At 39.8% G+C, this 16,015-nt stretch overlaps 1 protein-coding gene across 1 annotated transcript in view; it reads left to right on the plus strand.

Annotated features, from left to right (window-relative positions):
• EP300 (E1A binding protein p300) overlaps positions 1 to 16,015 on the plus strand; it is a 71,592-nt gene that overhangs the window by 10,105 nt on the left and 45,472 nt on the right. The window contains exon 2 of the mRNA XM_059081018.2: positions 11,430 to 12,067. Within this exon, the coding sequence (XP_058937001.1) occupies positions 11,430 to 12,067 (638 nt within the window). The remainder of the gene's footprint in view (positions 1 to 11,429; positions 12,068 to 16,015) is intronic.

Raw genomic sequence — 16,015 nt, forward strand, 5'->3', positions numbered from 1 at the left:
GGGCTCGAACCCGTGTCCCTTACATTGGCAGGTGGATTCTTAACCACTGTGCCATCAGGGAAGCCCTCGTTACATTTTCTTAGTGTCCTTCAAATTCAGTGTTGTAGTTTTAAGTGTTTATGCACCTTTCCTTCCTTGATAAGTGGGTTTTTTATGATTAGGTTAATTGTGCTTCATCTACGGAGTATTAAATACCATTTCTGAAATAAAATACTGGATGAAAGTTAGGATGGTTATTTTAACCTGATAAATTCATGAAATTTACAAAATCGCCTCATTTTAAAGGCCAAGGTGTTTTAAAACCTCATGCTTTGTTAAGCACCCAAAACAGCTGAGTTAATGTGAGAGTAGAAGTGCCCTAAACCAATAAGGAGAGATCTTTGTGAGATTGATAGTTTTCATGTCTAGCCAACCTGTTTTCAGAATTATTAAAGTTCTGTAGATTTGACTTTCATCTCTAATCCTTATTTTTTTAAATCTCAGATCTCTGCCCACCTCATCACTCACCTGGCTCCCCGTCCTTTGAATTACTTCAATTGCTGTGGCTCAGCTTGAGTTGTTCACCTGTCCTCCTTTTCTCCATTCTTCACTTGTCTAGTTCCTACTCGTCCTCTGGTCTCACCACTGGGATGAAAGAAAGGTTTTGAGATCTGGAATGTTCATTTTTTTAAAAGCATTTTTAATTCCACAGAGAAAACTAACTGAAAGGAGGAGAGTTGATGGATGAATTCTGTCTTTTAAACGGATACTTGAGAATTGACTAGTTTTAGAGTAATTCATATGGGTATTTTGCTAATGTACACAGTTTAAAACCCAACTGAGTTTTTATTTGAATTCAGCTTACCTGAAGTACAAAAATAAGCCTGTGTATTCAGCAAATAATGTTTGAGCCTTCTAAATGGGAAAAAAATTTGTAACTGAAAGAGGTACTGTTACTCAGTAGAATTAGATTTTGAGCCAAAATTATTTCAGTTTTGCATCCTAGTTTGTAACTTTTAAAAATCTTTTGTTTATACTTAGTGCAGTGTTTGGGATTATATTGTTAGTAATCCTAATTTTGAAGGTTATACTTTACTTATATATTTCATGGTGGGGAACATTTGTCTAATTTCTCATGTATCATGGAATTATCTTGATCTTTTGATTTTTTTGGAAAGGCTAAGTGAGTTGAGTATTTATTTTACAAGAGATGATATAGCTAAATCTGCTGTGAGGACCAACAGAACTAAGAAGACACCAAGGGTGACCTACAGAATCAGTATGTAATAATGAAAGGATGTTTTGACTTGTTTCCCACGTGCTCAATCCAAATTCGTTTTTGTTTAAATTATCACATTTCTAATACACAGTTCATTGGATAAACCTAATGTATTGTGCTAAACTTTTCAAATCAGATTTATTTCTGTCCTGTCAGTCACATTTTGTGTCACCATGTTTGGACTGAATGTACACTCAGATGAAGAAACTTTCTTTTTTCTTTTTTTTTTTTTTTTTCTTTTTCTGGCCGCTCAGCACTGCACGCAGGAGCTTAGTTTCCTGACCAGGGATCAAACCTGTGCCCCCCTGCAGAAGGAGCAGAGTCTTAACCACTGGACCGCCAGGGAGGTCCTGAAGAAACATTTTACTCAAAGTCATTTTGTATTTGAGCCTCTGGGAACCATATATGGGAATTTGTCAATAAACTATTTGGTAGAAGTAGCCTGCTGATGATGTTAATTAGTTGATATTTTAGAAAGTAAGCAGGAGATGTCTTACTGGAGATAGTGTGAGTTTGTTCATTTCAAGTTGTTTGTGATACTGTCTTGAAATGTTTGTCATAGGATAGTTTAAAGGTAATGGAATACATTTCAGATTTGTAAATGTCTAATCAAAGAGAAAGGGGGGGTCAGCAAATCAAATATGTAAGAACTCACCTTAATATCTAGAAGAAGTACTCGCTGTCATTTACTTTCTACTTCTCAGTCCATTGCAATCTGGCTTTTGTTGTTACCTAGTTTACTAAATATCTCCTGTTATCTACATTTAGTGAATTTTCTGTCAAGCATGGAACACCACTAACATTTCCTTCTTGGAAACTGATTTCCAGGATTCCTGGTGGATGGGCTGGGGAATGTTGAATTTTAGCATCCTTTGCAGGTTAAGATCATGTCTCTTAAATACTGGCATTTCCAGTGGTCCCCTTAATGTCCAGTGGTGACTTAAGCTCCACGTTTCTCTCTCACATTGCTATGTGTTCCTCTGATTGCCCATACGGTAACTGTACTCTTAGGTTATCCAAGCCAGAAACTTAGGAGTCATTCTTTTTTTTCTCTCCTTAACTCCCTAACTATAGTCAGAGAGGCTTTTGATTAGCCTCTTTGATGTCCCTTTAGCAGCAGCCACCTCACTAGTCTCCCTGACTCTAGACTTGTCTGTCCAATTTATTCTTCATCTTGTTTGTTTCAGTGGACTATAATAAATGCAGATTTGTTCATATCATATTTCTGCTTAAAATTCTTTAGTAGATCAATTTTCTCTCTACAGTAAAAATCCCAAGCTATTATGTGTAGGACCCTCTAGGTTGCTTCTTTTATTTATTGAACATGTAAATTTTATTCAACTGATCTGAACTAATCCCTATGAAGAGCAAGTTGAGATGGGGGCCTGAGAAGGTGATTTATTTGAACCTTTATTTTTTTCCGTTTCCTTGAACAAAAAGGAAGAACCTGAGGAGCTTAGTAAAAGGGGTGGATTGAGGATGATCAGTACTAAAACCCACTGTTCAGTAGGATTTGTTTAAATTATGACATTTACATTTCTAATTATTTTTCCCTTGCATCTTCATACATATTGCTTTTAATTTGAGACTTGCTTTTCTACTAGTTTTAGACCATTGGGTTTTATTTGCTATTTATGACAAACTGGTTAAATACATAGTCTCTTGATTTTAGTAGCCTTTTTCCAATATGCTGCTCATGAGCTTGCAGCCAGGTTTTTGGGGGGGAAGCCCCTTGCAGAAGGACCTAATGGGGAAAGATTGGAAATTTGATGGCTAAAATAAAATCCACATATTAGGTTTTTACGCTTTAGTGCTCTTAATCCTACCAGTATAGAATTGATTATTTACAGTTTGAGTAGTTTTTCTTAGTCTGGAAATACTTAAATTTTGTTTAAAAAATTGTTTTCTCAGTTTAAAAATGTTTAGAAAAGTTATAGTTCTCATAATGTTGAATAATCTAAAACAGCTGCTAAAAATGAAGTCTGTTTGCTTACTTACATAGAAAGAATATTCGACTGGGATCCAGGGACTTTATAATAGAGTCCATATTCACTAACAGAATAGTGCAATCTTAGGGAAGCCAGTGATGCATCAGTTACTGCATCTATAATATGAAAGAATCAGTAACTTTCAAACTTGGGCCCTCCCAGGGAGGGGCAGTGTTCTAAGAGGCCTGAGGAAAATCCATCTTCATTCTCCCAATTCCTCCTCATCCAATATGGTTCTGCTTTTTATTCTGTCTGTGTTTCCAAATAAACACTACTAGATGATCATAAAGGATCCTTTGCTCTATCCCACCTGGTGTATTTAACTTTTAAAAGGGAGGTTAATAAATTTACACATTTTTTATAGACGCATAATTTATATGCTTTAGAATCTATTAAAATATTTAAGACCCATCTCATTGGTTCTTCAAACAACTCCATGAAGGAGGTAGAATAAGTTCTACTGCCTTCTGATAGAAGAAGTAACATGAGCTCACAGTTGGAAAGTAACTGGTAAATGAAGTCATCTTGTAGAATTGGGTTTAAATCCAGGTACTTGGACCCTTTGAGCTGTGCCAGGTTACATACCAGTGATGACTGATGGCATTTAGGAATCGTAAATGTCCAGAACTTTGAGGCACAATCAGAACAGCTTAGGAGTAATAACGACAGTCAGTGATATCAAATGAAATAATAAGGTCTGCTTAATCATGGGTCAAAGTATATATGACTTTTTTACATAATCTTCCAAATCTAATTAATATAGTCATTGAAAATTACAAGTTTTAAGGAAAGGTTAAGAGAACTTTTATAAATTTGTGAACCGCCAATTAGGTATAAATAATTACAGTATGCAATTGCAGAATTGCTGGAAATGTTTATTATCAAATTTACTCCTTGAGCATGTGCTAGGTGCTATGGGAAATGTAAATATCTGTTAAATGAGACCCTTATCTTTCAAATACTTACGATTTGGTAAAGAAGTAAGATGGATATGAATACTTAGCTATAACAAAAGATAGAAGATACAGAGTGCATAGTTGAGGTTGTAACAAAGTGAGCCATCTTAGGAAACAGTACTTGAATCTGTCTTTCAGTTGAAACCTCAGTGGATCTTTTGTAGTGGACACTACAATTAAGTCTGTTGAAAATACAGAATTGCCATTAAAAAACAACCCTATAACCTTTATTGTCAAGGTCTACCAATGCCAGCCTTCCTGTATGATTCATAATGGAGCCTAACTTTGTAATGAGATGTTAAATGTTTTGCATAATAAACATGAAACAGCAACCAAGTGCAGCAGATTTGGCTGTAGTACAGGTTAGATTAAAGTCCTCAAGACTAGGGCCTGGAGTAAGACTTTGGTATTACTGAAATTGATTTCTCCTTAATGGACTCTATATATGTGGCTGTTAACTACTTCTGAAGTTGTTAGAGGATTAATGAGAATAATACAGTTATTGAGGAGCCACAGAGACAATGCCTGACACATTGAAAGCGCCTGATAAAAATTTGTTCTCATTATTATGAGCTACTCTTTTCTCCTAATAGAGTGATGATTCCACTAAATAATAATAGAGGGAACATTTTCATAGTGCTTAATATATGCCAGGCATTGTTCCAAATACTTACATTAACTCATTGAATTCTCACAAATAACCTATGAAGTGGGTACTTTCCTGTTACACAGAGGTGGAAACTAGGTTCTTCTTTGTATACTTTAGAATCATCTTGTCTGGTTCTTTGAAAAACTGTTAGAATTTATTGATTGATTGATTGCCATGTTGGGTCTTTGTTGCTGCACGCGGGCTTTCTCTAGCTGCGGCAAGTGGGGGCAACTCTTCGTTGCGGTGCGCGGGCTTCTCATCGCAGTGGCTTCTCTTGTTGCGGAGCACGGGCTCTAGACATGCAGGCTCAGTAGTTGTGGCTCACGGGCTCTAGAACGCAGGCTCAGTAGTTGCGGTGCACAGGCTTAGTTGCTCCACGGCATGTGGGATCTTCCCGGAGCAGGGATCAAACCCTTGTCGCCTGCATTGGCAGGGGGATGAATAACCACTGCACCATCAGGGAAGTCCAAACTGTTAGAATTTTGATTGGCATTGCATTGAATCTAGATCAATATTGGGGAAGCATTGATGTCTTTATATAACATTGAGGATTTGTACCCAGACACCTTGTGATTTTGTGATGTTATTTATTTAGGTGGTCTTTTTTTGGCTGTGTTGGGTCTTCATTGCTGCACGCAGGCTTTCTCTAGTTGTGGTGAACAGGAGCTGCTCTTTGTTTTGGTACGTGGGTTTGTCATTGCGGTGGTTTCTTTTGTTGCAGAGCACAGGCTTTAGGCACGCGGGCTTAGTTGCTCCGCGGCATGTGGGATCTTCCTGAACCGGGGCTCGAACCCCTGTCCCCTGCATTGGCAGGCGGCTTCTTAACCACTGCACCACCAGGGAAGCCCTGTTTAGGTGGTCTTTAGTTTCACAGTTTACACATATTTTCTAATAACGTTGTCAGATCTTTTTTCTCCTATTGTATTTTAAAAATTATTTCTAATCATTTTTTGCTCATGTATAGGAGTGCAATTTAATTTGTCTTTATTTGTGGTATGTTAATTCACCTTGCTACCCTCTCACTATTTCTACTTCTTTGCCTTGGGTTTTGCATGTTGACAGTTATATCATTTGCATACAATAAGTTGTGTTTCTTCCTTTTCAGTCTTGACTCATGAGTGTTTCTTATGTTATTTCTTTGGCTAGAGACTCCAGTTCACACTGAATAGAAGTGGTTGTTATGGGTATCTTTGTCTTGTTTTGATGCTAAAGAGGCTACTTTTAATGTTGGTCCATTATCCATATTTGCTGTCAGTTTTTAGGTTTTGGAAGAGACCTTTTTACCAGTTTAAGGAAGTTCCCATCAGTTTTTTTTGTTTTCATTTTTATTTTATATTGGAGTATAGTTGATTTACACTGTTGTGTTAGTTTCAGGTGTACAGCAAAGTGATTCAGTTATCCATATACATATATCCTTTTTCCCATCAGTATTTTTATTAATTTATTTCTTTCTTTTTGGCCACGTTGGGTCTTCGTTGCTGTGTGCGGGCTCTCTGTAGTTGTGGCATGTGGGGGCTACTCTTCATTGCGGTGCACAGGCTTCTCATCACGGTGGCTTCTCGTTGTGGAGCACGGGCTCTAGGCTCATGGGCTTCAGTAGTTGTGGCTCTCGAGCTCGAGAGCACAGGCTCAGTAGTTGCAGCCACAGAGCAACTAAGCCTGTGGTCACAGCTCCTGAAGCCCCCCTGTCCTAGGGACTGTGTCACAACTACTGAAGCCCACGTGCCTAGAGCCTGTGCTCCACAAGAAGAAGCCACCACAATGAGAAACCCGTGCACCACTAGGAAGAGTAGCCCCTGTCACCGTAACTAGAGAAAGTCCATGTGCAGCAACAAAGACCCAAAGCAGTCCAAAAAAAAAAAAAAAAATTGTGATTGGGTATTGACCTTTATCCAGTGCTTTTATTATAGTCATTGAGATAGATCTAATGTTTTCTTTCTCCTCTGTTACTATGGTGAATATGCAGACCCCCTCTTTGTGGATTTGTGAGATGATCCCAACTCGATCATGATATTACATCTGTAAAACACTGATAAACTTGATTTGCTCTTCTTCTTTTTTTTCTTTCTTTCTTTCTTTTCTTTCTTTTCTTTCTTTCTTTTTTTTTAAGGATTCTTGCTTCTGTGTTCATGACTTCCTATTCATTTACTGGCCATGTGTGGTTTTTAGAGTATTTCTATTTTCTAGAAGTGTATAAGGTTGAATTGTCTTTTCCTTGAAAATTCAGTAGGACATGCCTGTAAAAATATTTAGATCTGGTCTTAATGGGAAAAATTAACCAATGAGTCTTTAATAGTAATAGGTTTGTTCAGGCTTTCTCTGTCTCCTTTTAAAGTTTTTAAAATGGGATAATTCACTTTAGTAGAACAGTAGAAAGAACTCCCATGTGCCTATTACTTCAAGTTACTGATCATTTTGTCCATCCCCCACCCCACCCTTTTTTTTTTCTTCTGGAGTTTTTAAAAGTAAATCCCAGGGTTTCCCTGGTGGCTCAGTGGTTGAGAGTCCGCCTGCCGATGCAGGGGACACGGGTTCCTGCCCCGGTCCGGGAAGATCCCACATGCCACGGAGCAGCTGGACCCGTGAGCCATGGCCGCTGAGCCTGTGCTCCGCAACGGGAGAGGCCACAGCAGTGAGAGAGGCCCGCGTACTGCAAAAAAAAGCAAATCCCAGACTTGTCATTTCACTAGAAATACTTAAATATATGTCTCTTAGGACTTATTTTAACTTAACTATGCTATTGTCATACCCAACAAAATTAATAATTTCTTAATATTACCCACTATTCAGTCTATATTATCCTGATTCTCTTAAAATGTATTTCCAGTTGGTTTGAATCAGGATCCAAACAAGGTGTGTTTGGTTGTTGAATGATAACAGCTTCTCTCATTCTCTTTTTTTTTCCCTTCCCCCTTTTATGCCATTGATTTGTTGGAGAAGCTAGGACACTTATCCTATATAATTTCTTTTTGATTGAGGTTTATTGAGTATTTTATGAGGAATTTATTCATTTTTCTCTCTTCAGTTTTTTTGTGTGAAATTGATTAGTAGGACCACTTTCTCTTTTTATTGTCGTTTTTCCTTAATTTTCCCAGAAGTTTATCTTTTATTACTCTCTTCAAAGAACCAAATTCTGATTTTGTTAATAACCTCTTGGTTCTATGTCCATTTTTCTATTTTGTTTAATTGCTTTTTATATTTGATCATCTTTTTCTTACTGTTCTTTTTTTAACATAATAACTTGAATACTTGTTGATTTCAAGCTTTATTTTCTAACATAAACCTTTAAGTTTTAAAATGTAGTATTTTTATTTCTCAGTTTGTGATTTCTCCTTTATCACTTACATATGTGTGTATTTTATTTTTTATTTTATTTTATTTTTGCGGTACGTGGGCCTCTCACTGTTGTGGCCTTTCCCGTTGCGGAGCGCAGGCTCTGTACGTGCAGGCTCGTTGGCCATGGCTCACGGGCCCAGCTGCTCCGGGGCATGTGGGATCTTCCCAGACCAGGGCACGAACCCACGTCCCCTGCATCGGCAGGCAGACTCTCAACCACTGTACCACCAGGGAAGCCCTGTATTTTTATTTTTTAATTAATTTTTAAAATATTATTTATTTGGTTGCACAGGGTCTTAGTTGTGGCAGGCGGGCTTCTATAGTTGCAGCTCGCTGGCTCCTTGGTTGTGGCATGTGGGCTCCTTAGTTGTGGCATGCATGTGGGATCTAGTTCCCTGACCAGGGCCCCCTGCGTTGGAAGCACAGAGTCTTAGCCACTGTGCCATCAGGGAAGTCCCTGTGTATTTTTTATTTTTTTATTTTTTTTGGCTGTGCTGTACGGCTTGTGGGATTTTAGTTCCCTGACCAGGGATTGAACCTGGGCTCTCAGCATTGAAAACACAGAGTCCTAACCAGTGGACTGCCACGGAATACCCCATGTGTATTCTTTAAGTTTCTAAATAGGTAGAGATTATTTTTATTTTTTCCTAAATGTTTAACACTAAAAATATGCTGATGATGAAATGTTTCCTTGTATACTCCAGGGGGAAAGTAGAATGCAAAATCGCTTAAAAGTATATATAGGGATTTCCCTGGTGGCACGGTGGTTAAGAATCCACCTGCCAATGCAGGGGACACAAGTTTGAGCCCTGGCCTGGGAAGATCCCACATGCTGCGGAGCAACTAAGCCTGTGTGCCACAACTACTGAGCCTGTGCTCTAGAGCCTGCGAACCACAACTGCTGAGCCACGTGCCACAACTACTGAAGCCCGCGTGCCTAGAGCCTGTGCTCGGTGATGAGAAGCCCACGCACCGCAACTAAGAGTAGCCCCCACTCGCTGCAACTAGAGAAAGCCCCCGTGCACAGCAATGAAGACCCAACACAGCCAAAAATAAATTTATTTATTTATTTTTTAAAAAGTATATATGATTCCAATATTGTGAACTATGTAAATTGAAGGAAATATATCATTATATTGATATTAAGCAGTTGCCTTTTGAGCAGTGATGTCAGGTAAATTTTATTTGAAACCTTATTCATGTTCCACAACTATTCATAAGACATTTTATTTCTATGATGGAGGGGCACATGATTTTTCCAAAGGAAAGAGAATAATTCTGTAAAAATCCGGACTCTAAATCATGTCCTGAGATCCTGGGATGTAATTCAGTTCAACTAAAATATGACCAATTGCTTATCTCTGTTGGGCATTAGGCAAGGAGTTGGTATGTAAGTGGTAAGACATGTTATTCCTGGAGTTACAGTCTGGGTGCATAGGTGGGGTGAGGGGTGGTGATGGGGAAGAGACGACAGGAGAGGAGGAGAGAAAGATAGAACACACATGTTAATTTCAGTGCCATGGTAGAATGCAAAAGAACAGGAAGGACACATAGAGGAAGAATTGCACTTATGAACCAAGGGTAATTGGACCAACGCGATCATTACTAAAGTGGTATCTTGTCTTTGATGGATGGGTTATTTTTAATAGGATTATCGGTTGTAGATTCAAGTATATTTAATTTTTAAATAGCCAGAAGTGCCCTTTTAATGTTAAAACTACTTGGAGAATTAAAACTCAAAACACCTCAATCTATATAATGAGTTAGTACTGTCAACAGGTCAACCAGGGACAGTTTTGCACCTCCAGGGAACATTCGGTGATACATGGAGACATTTTTGATGTCACAAATGGGTTAGAGCTAATACTGGTTTTAAGAGGAGAGACCAGGGATTTGCTGAGTATCTTACAATGCATAGGACAATCTCCCCTTACCCCCAAAGAATTATCCAGCCTAGAATGTTTAATAGTGCCAAGGATGAGAAACCTAGGTTAATCCATAATTTTTGCATCTTGTTTCTCAGGAATGGGGCAGAGGTGGAATGGTAGTGGTTTGTCGGTTGTTGAAGAAACTAGAGGCATGGTTTTGCATCCTGTTCAGCTAGATTTTGGTTAAGGAAAACTAATCTGTAGTCTGAAGTCAGGTCAAAGCAAATTCATTCAGCTTTGTGGCAGGCACTGTGTGATGGGAATTTGGTAAAGAGTGGTAAGCAGCTCCTGTTTTCCTGGAGCTTACACTGAATGGTTTACAAAGGAGAGATCTTTTTTATAAGTTGTCTTTTATTATTATTATTATATTTTAAATCTTTTGTTCTGAATTTATTTTGTGTATAGATAAGTTATTTTAAGCTCTTCTAAGGAATTCTGGAATAGTATACAACATTTTTAAAAATCTATTTATTTTTTATTGCTTTGGGTCTTTGTTGCTGTGCGCGGGCTTTCTCTAGTTGTGTCGAGCAGGGACTACTCTGTTGTGGTGCGCCGGCTTCTCATTGCGGTGGCTTCTCTTGTTGCGGAGCACGGGCTCTAGGCACACGGGCTCAGTAGTTGTGGCTTGCAGGCTCAGTAGTTGTGGCTCGTGGGCTTAGATGCTCTGTGCACATGTGGAATCTTCCTGGACCAAGGATCGAACCCGTGTACCCTGCATTGGCATGGGACACCCCACCCCCCCACCCCACCCCCCGGTACACAGGCCTCTCACTGTTGTGGCCTTTCCCTCTCCCGTTGTGGTGCACAGGCTCAGTGGCCATGGCTCACGGGCCTAGTCGCTCCGTAGCATGTGGGATCTTCCCGGACCGGGGCACAAACCCATGTCCCCTGCATCGGCAGGCGGACTCTCAACCACTGTGCCACCAGGGAAGCCCAGCAGGGGGATTCTTAACCACTGTGCCACCAGGGAGGTCTGTTATACAACTTAATTGTGTATCTTTTTCATGATTGTCAATACAGACTTTTGGCAACTCATGTAACGGGTTGTACTAGGATGTATTCCTCTTTTCTCTGGTCTTATTTTAGGTACAGTCTATAAGTGTTCAAATTTGTTGGCGTGACAATTTTTATATATTTATATATATATAAAACACCCTCTTTTTAGTATAATATGAAAAACTAATACAAATAGATAGTATTCCATGGAGTGAGGTTTAGAAATGATATTTAATGCTTATCAAGAACAAAGTATAGAGAACTTTGTAATTTTGACTCTGTCATACTTTAACCTTTATCTTTCCTCTTTGTTTTTAGATTTTGGCTCTCTATTTGACTTGGAGCACGACTTACCAGATGAATTAATCAACTCTACAGAATTGGGATTAACCAATGGTGGTGATATTAGTCAGCTTCAGACGAGCCTTGGCATGGTACAAGATGCAGCCTCTAAACATAAACAACTGTCAGAATTGCTACGTTCTGGTAGTTCCCCTAACCTCAACATGGGGGTTAGTGGCCCAGGCCAAGGCATGGCCAGCCAGGCCCAACAGAACAGTCCTGGATTAGGTTTGATAAATAGCATGGTCAAAAGCCCAATGGCACAGGCAGGCTTGACTTCTCCCAACATGGGGATGGGCACTAGTGGACCGAATCAGGGTCCCACACCATCTGCAACGGGTATGATGAACAGTCCAGTAAATCAGCCTGCCATGGGAATGAACACGGGGATGAATGCTGGCATGAATCCTGGGATGCTGACTGCAGGCAATGGACAGGGGATGCTGCCTAATCAAGTCATGAACGGTTCAATTGGAGCAGGCCGGGGGCGACCTAATATGCAGTACCCAAACCCAGGCATGGGAAACGCTGGCAACTTAATGACCGAGCCACTGCAGCAAGGCTCTCCCCAGATGGGAGGACAAACAGGATTGAGAGGGCCCCAGCCTCTTAAGGTAAGTGCAGTTCTGGTTTCTGTGTACCGTCAGTATGTTTTTCAGTGCTCCAGTGATGGAGGAGGGGGGCTTGAGGTCAGTTATTCATTTATTCTTTACTGTTCATGTTTAATCTTCTTACATCATGTATCATTTCCCACATATTATATGCCAGGGATCTACTGTGTTGTCACAAGTTTTATGAAGCTCTTATATTAAATGTAAGTAATACATTTCTTTTTTTTTTTTTTTTTTTTTAACAAATGATTGCCAGCTAATTCCTGTTCCCTGGGGAATAAGTATTAGAATATTTTTATTTCATTTCTAATTCATCTAATTTTAGCCTTCATAGCCTTCCTTTAAAAAAAAACAACACAGTTTTGAGATAGCCAGCATTATATTATCTTCAGGTAGACTTTATTTGCTCCCATTGCTTGGAATGTCCCTGGTTTTTGGGGTTTTTTTTCTTTTTAAATTTTTATTTATTTGTTTGTTTTTGGCTTGTTGGGTCTTCGTTTTTGTGCAAAGGCTTTCTCCAGTTGCGGCAAGTGGGGACCACTTTCATCGCGGTGCACGGGCCTCTCACTATCATGGCCTTTCCTGTTGCGGAGCACAGGCTCCAGACGCGCAGGCTCAGCAGTTGTGGCTCACGGGCCCAGTTGCTCCACGGCATGTGGGATCTTCCCAGACCAGGGCTCGAACCCATGTCCCCTGCATTGGCAGGCAAGGAATGTCCCTGTTTTTTAAGAGATGTGTTGTTTTTTTTCTTAATGGTTGATGGAAATTAAGGTGCATTAGTTTACTATAAAGCCTCAACCAACATTCCAGGTCTTCCAATTATCCTGATGTTGGCTGTTATTTGAAAGGTTTAGAGAAAAACAGGTTTTGTGTTTCGTAGAGGGGCCATGTGTTGTGAATTGTTCTCTTGGCCTTCCCCATCCCTGGGCCTGTCCTGAGTGCTGTGTTGGCGCTCTTGCTCCATCTTCTGTTCCCTGACCAGGGATCGAACCCATGCCCCCTGCAATGGAAGCGCAGAGTCCTAACCACTGGACTGCCCGGGAAGTCCGAAAGGCTTTTCTTTTTTAAAAAGCCTACTTTCTTAGCCTTATTAAGTAGAGAATGCTAAATATATTTTTAAAAACCTTTTAAATGTGTACTCTGTATGTATAATTAAGGTGTTATAAGCATATGTTGGATGTTTATTCCTCCATATTTTTCCTACACATTTTATTCCTTTTTCTTAAAATGGTATCACACTATGGTTGCCAGTGCCTGGCACGTAGTTAGTAAATAATTGTTGAGTGAAAGAGATGGCTTCGCTTGGAAGGTGATACTAGAGATGGGAGAGATTTTCACAAGGAGTCAGGAGCAAGCTTGCTCTGTAAGAGGAATAATTTGAGCAGGCATTGGGACTTCTGTATTCCTGAGAATAATGATGGTGAGAGTTCAAGGATGAAATGAAGACATACGGATGAATTGGGAGTGGGGGCACTGAGGTCACATGTAGACAAATGAAAGCCCTTAAATATTTTTTTTTGCTACAGGATAAAGAATATTGACATCTTGACTTAGGAAAAAAATTCTGTTTGGCATCACTATCTACTCTATAGGTTCTCCCTTTCTGGCACTTTTATGTTGCTGTTTTGATGTGGTTTACTTAGAACACTTGGAGTGAGAACCAACAAGAAGGTAGAATATTTATTGGGTACCTCTTCTAGATTTCTAGGAACCTGCCTGTGAAGAGTCCCTGCCCTCCTGATGTTTATACGGGGGGTGGGGGGGCAGGGATGACAGACATTAAACTTTGACTGAACAAATATTTATTGAGTCCTAGCTTTGATGCTGAAGACAGAGCAGTGAATAAACTCACTTCATGGAACTTACTTTCTTTTTATATATATATAAATTTATTTTATTTATTTTTGGCTGCCTTGGGTCTTTGTTGCTGTATGCGGGCTTTCTCTAGTTGCGGCAAGTGGTGGCTACTCTTCGTTTCGGTCCGCGGGCTTCTCATTGCAATGGCTTCTCTTGTTGCGGAGCATGGGCTCTAGGTGCATGGGCTTCAGTAGTTGCGGCACGCGGGCTTCAGTAGTTGTGGCTCGTGGGCTCTAGAGAGCAGGCTCAGTAGTTGCGGCGCACAGGCTTAGTTGCTCTGTAGCATGTGGGATCTTCCCGGACCAGGGCTCGAACCCGTGTCCCCTGCATTGGCAGGTGGATTCTTAACCAATGCTCCACCAGGGAAGCCCGGAACTTAATTTCTAGTGTACACGTAAGATATAAATTCATAGTATTCCAGGTAAGTACTGTGAAGAAAAATAAAGTAAGGAAAGGCGCATTGGGAGAAGGCCTAGGTTGAGAGTGGGGCACTGTCCTATTTCTAATCTAAATCACAAATTTCTGTGTCAACATTGTTTCAGGGGCTGGATATATAGCAGTAAATTAATCAGACAAAAATCCCTGTCCCTGTGGAGCTTATATTTTCATGGAAAGGGGCAATTCAGATATAAAAACTTAATTATTAAAATATTTACTTGTTTTAAATGAGTCCCACCTATATTTTATATTTGAAAGTTGATGTAAATTGTTACTTTTGGAGCTCTTCTCTTAAAATTAACATCAGTTTGTGATGTGCTTTGGCATGTTATATTAAAGAGTGTTTAACCTATAAAATTTTAAAGTAAGAGCAATGATTGATTTGTTGCATCTTTGTCTTTCTTGTGTGTTCTTGGATAGGCAAGGCAAGGAGTGAAGCACGTAGGAAGAACCAGTTAAGAGGGTATTAAGTGTAAGACAGGGAGGAAGAATCCATGTTGAGAGAGAAAAGACAGATCTTAATGCCATATCCTGATGGGTTCTAAAGAGGAGGATCTTATTCCCAAATTTACAATCTAGATGGGTATGGTTTTAGGTGTACAATATCAATTTGAAAAATAGTCCCTGTGGGGTGATGATGCCCCCCTTAACTAAGGCAGTGGTATAAGAGTAATAGCACTCACTCAGTCTAGAAAACGTTTAGGATTGGTTGTTGGTTCTGTTCTGAGAGATCCCTCGTCTTCCTTGTTTATCATTGTACATGCTGCCCTGCCCCGCCATGGTTAACAAAGTGCCTGGTGAATGACTTGGATATGGATGTATTTATCAAATCTGATAGGCTGGAGGACATGTCAGGATGTAGTTTAATTTGTTATTATTTGTTGAATCAGGGAGTCACATTTTACATTTAGTATCGGTGTGCACTACTGTTGATGCCTGCAAGTCTTATTAAGGGATTTTTGTCCCAATGTTAAATGTTCCTAAACTGTTATATTTGTTGTATATTGGGCACTACTTTTTTATTTGTCAGTGTTTGGTACCATGGTGTGTCTTATGTGTTCCTGTGTTCCCTTTTAATGTATTGAGCACTAAGAAACAACCTGTAGTGTCAGATTTATTTTTAAAGAAAGATAAAATAGTCCCCTGCAGGTCCTTTGGTTTTAGTTGCCTAGAACTGTTTGTGGCTTTCTGGTCCTCTGCCTTTTCAGTTTAGGTGGAGATCTGTATCGTTGCTGTTCAGGTAGGTGGTAGTTGGACATCTGGATCACATTAGCTATAGAGAAGGGAACAAGATCAAATAACTACAGTGTAGCAGAAATTAAGTACAGTATATTCCCTTCCTATTCTATTTCGTGGGGGAGTAGTTGGGGGTTGGCTAAATAGAAAGGGTAGCGGTGGGGGGGTTGGTTGCATTTCATTTTCTAACACTGGCAGCAGAAACTCTGAGGGAGATAGGTAAACAGAAAGCCCAAGAGTCTTTGTTGGTCAGAGTGACCAGAAGTGTCAGGAATGAATTACTGCCAGCTGACCAGCAGTTAGTGCTATCTGTATATTTGAGACCGTAGTCTGCTACAGAGTGAACTTGGAGTTTCTAGGTAATGCATTGTGATTGAGGGAACAAGCAATGTCAGGAATTGAAACTCGGTTAGTGTAGGC

Source organism: Kogia breviceps, chromosome 12, assembly GCF_026419965.1.
Source record: "Kogia breviceps isolate mKogBre1 chromosome 12, mKogBre1 haplotype 1, whole genome shotgun sequence".
Lineage (NCBI taxonomy): Eukaryota > Metazoa > Chordata > Mammalia > Artiodactyla > Physeteridae > Kogia > Kogia breviceps.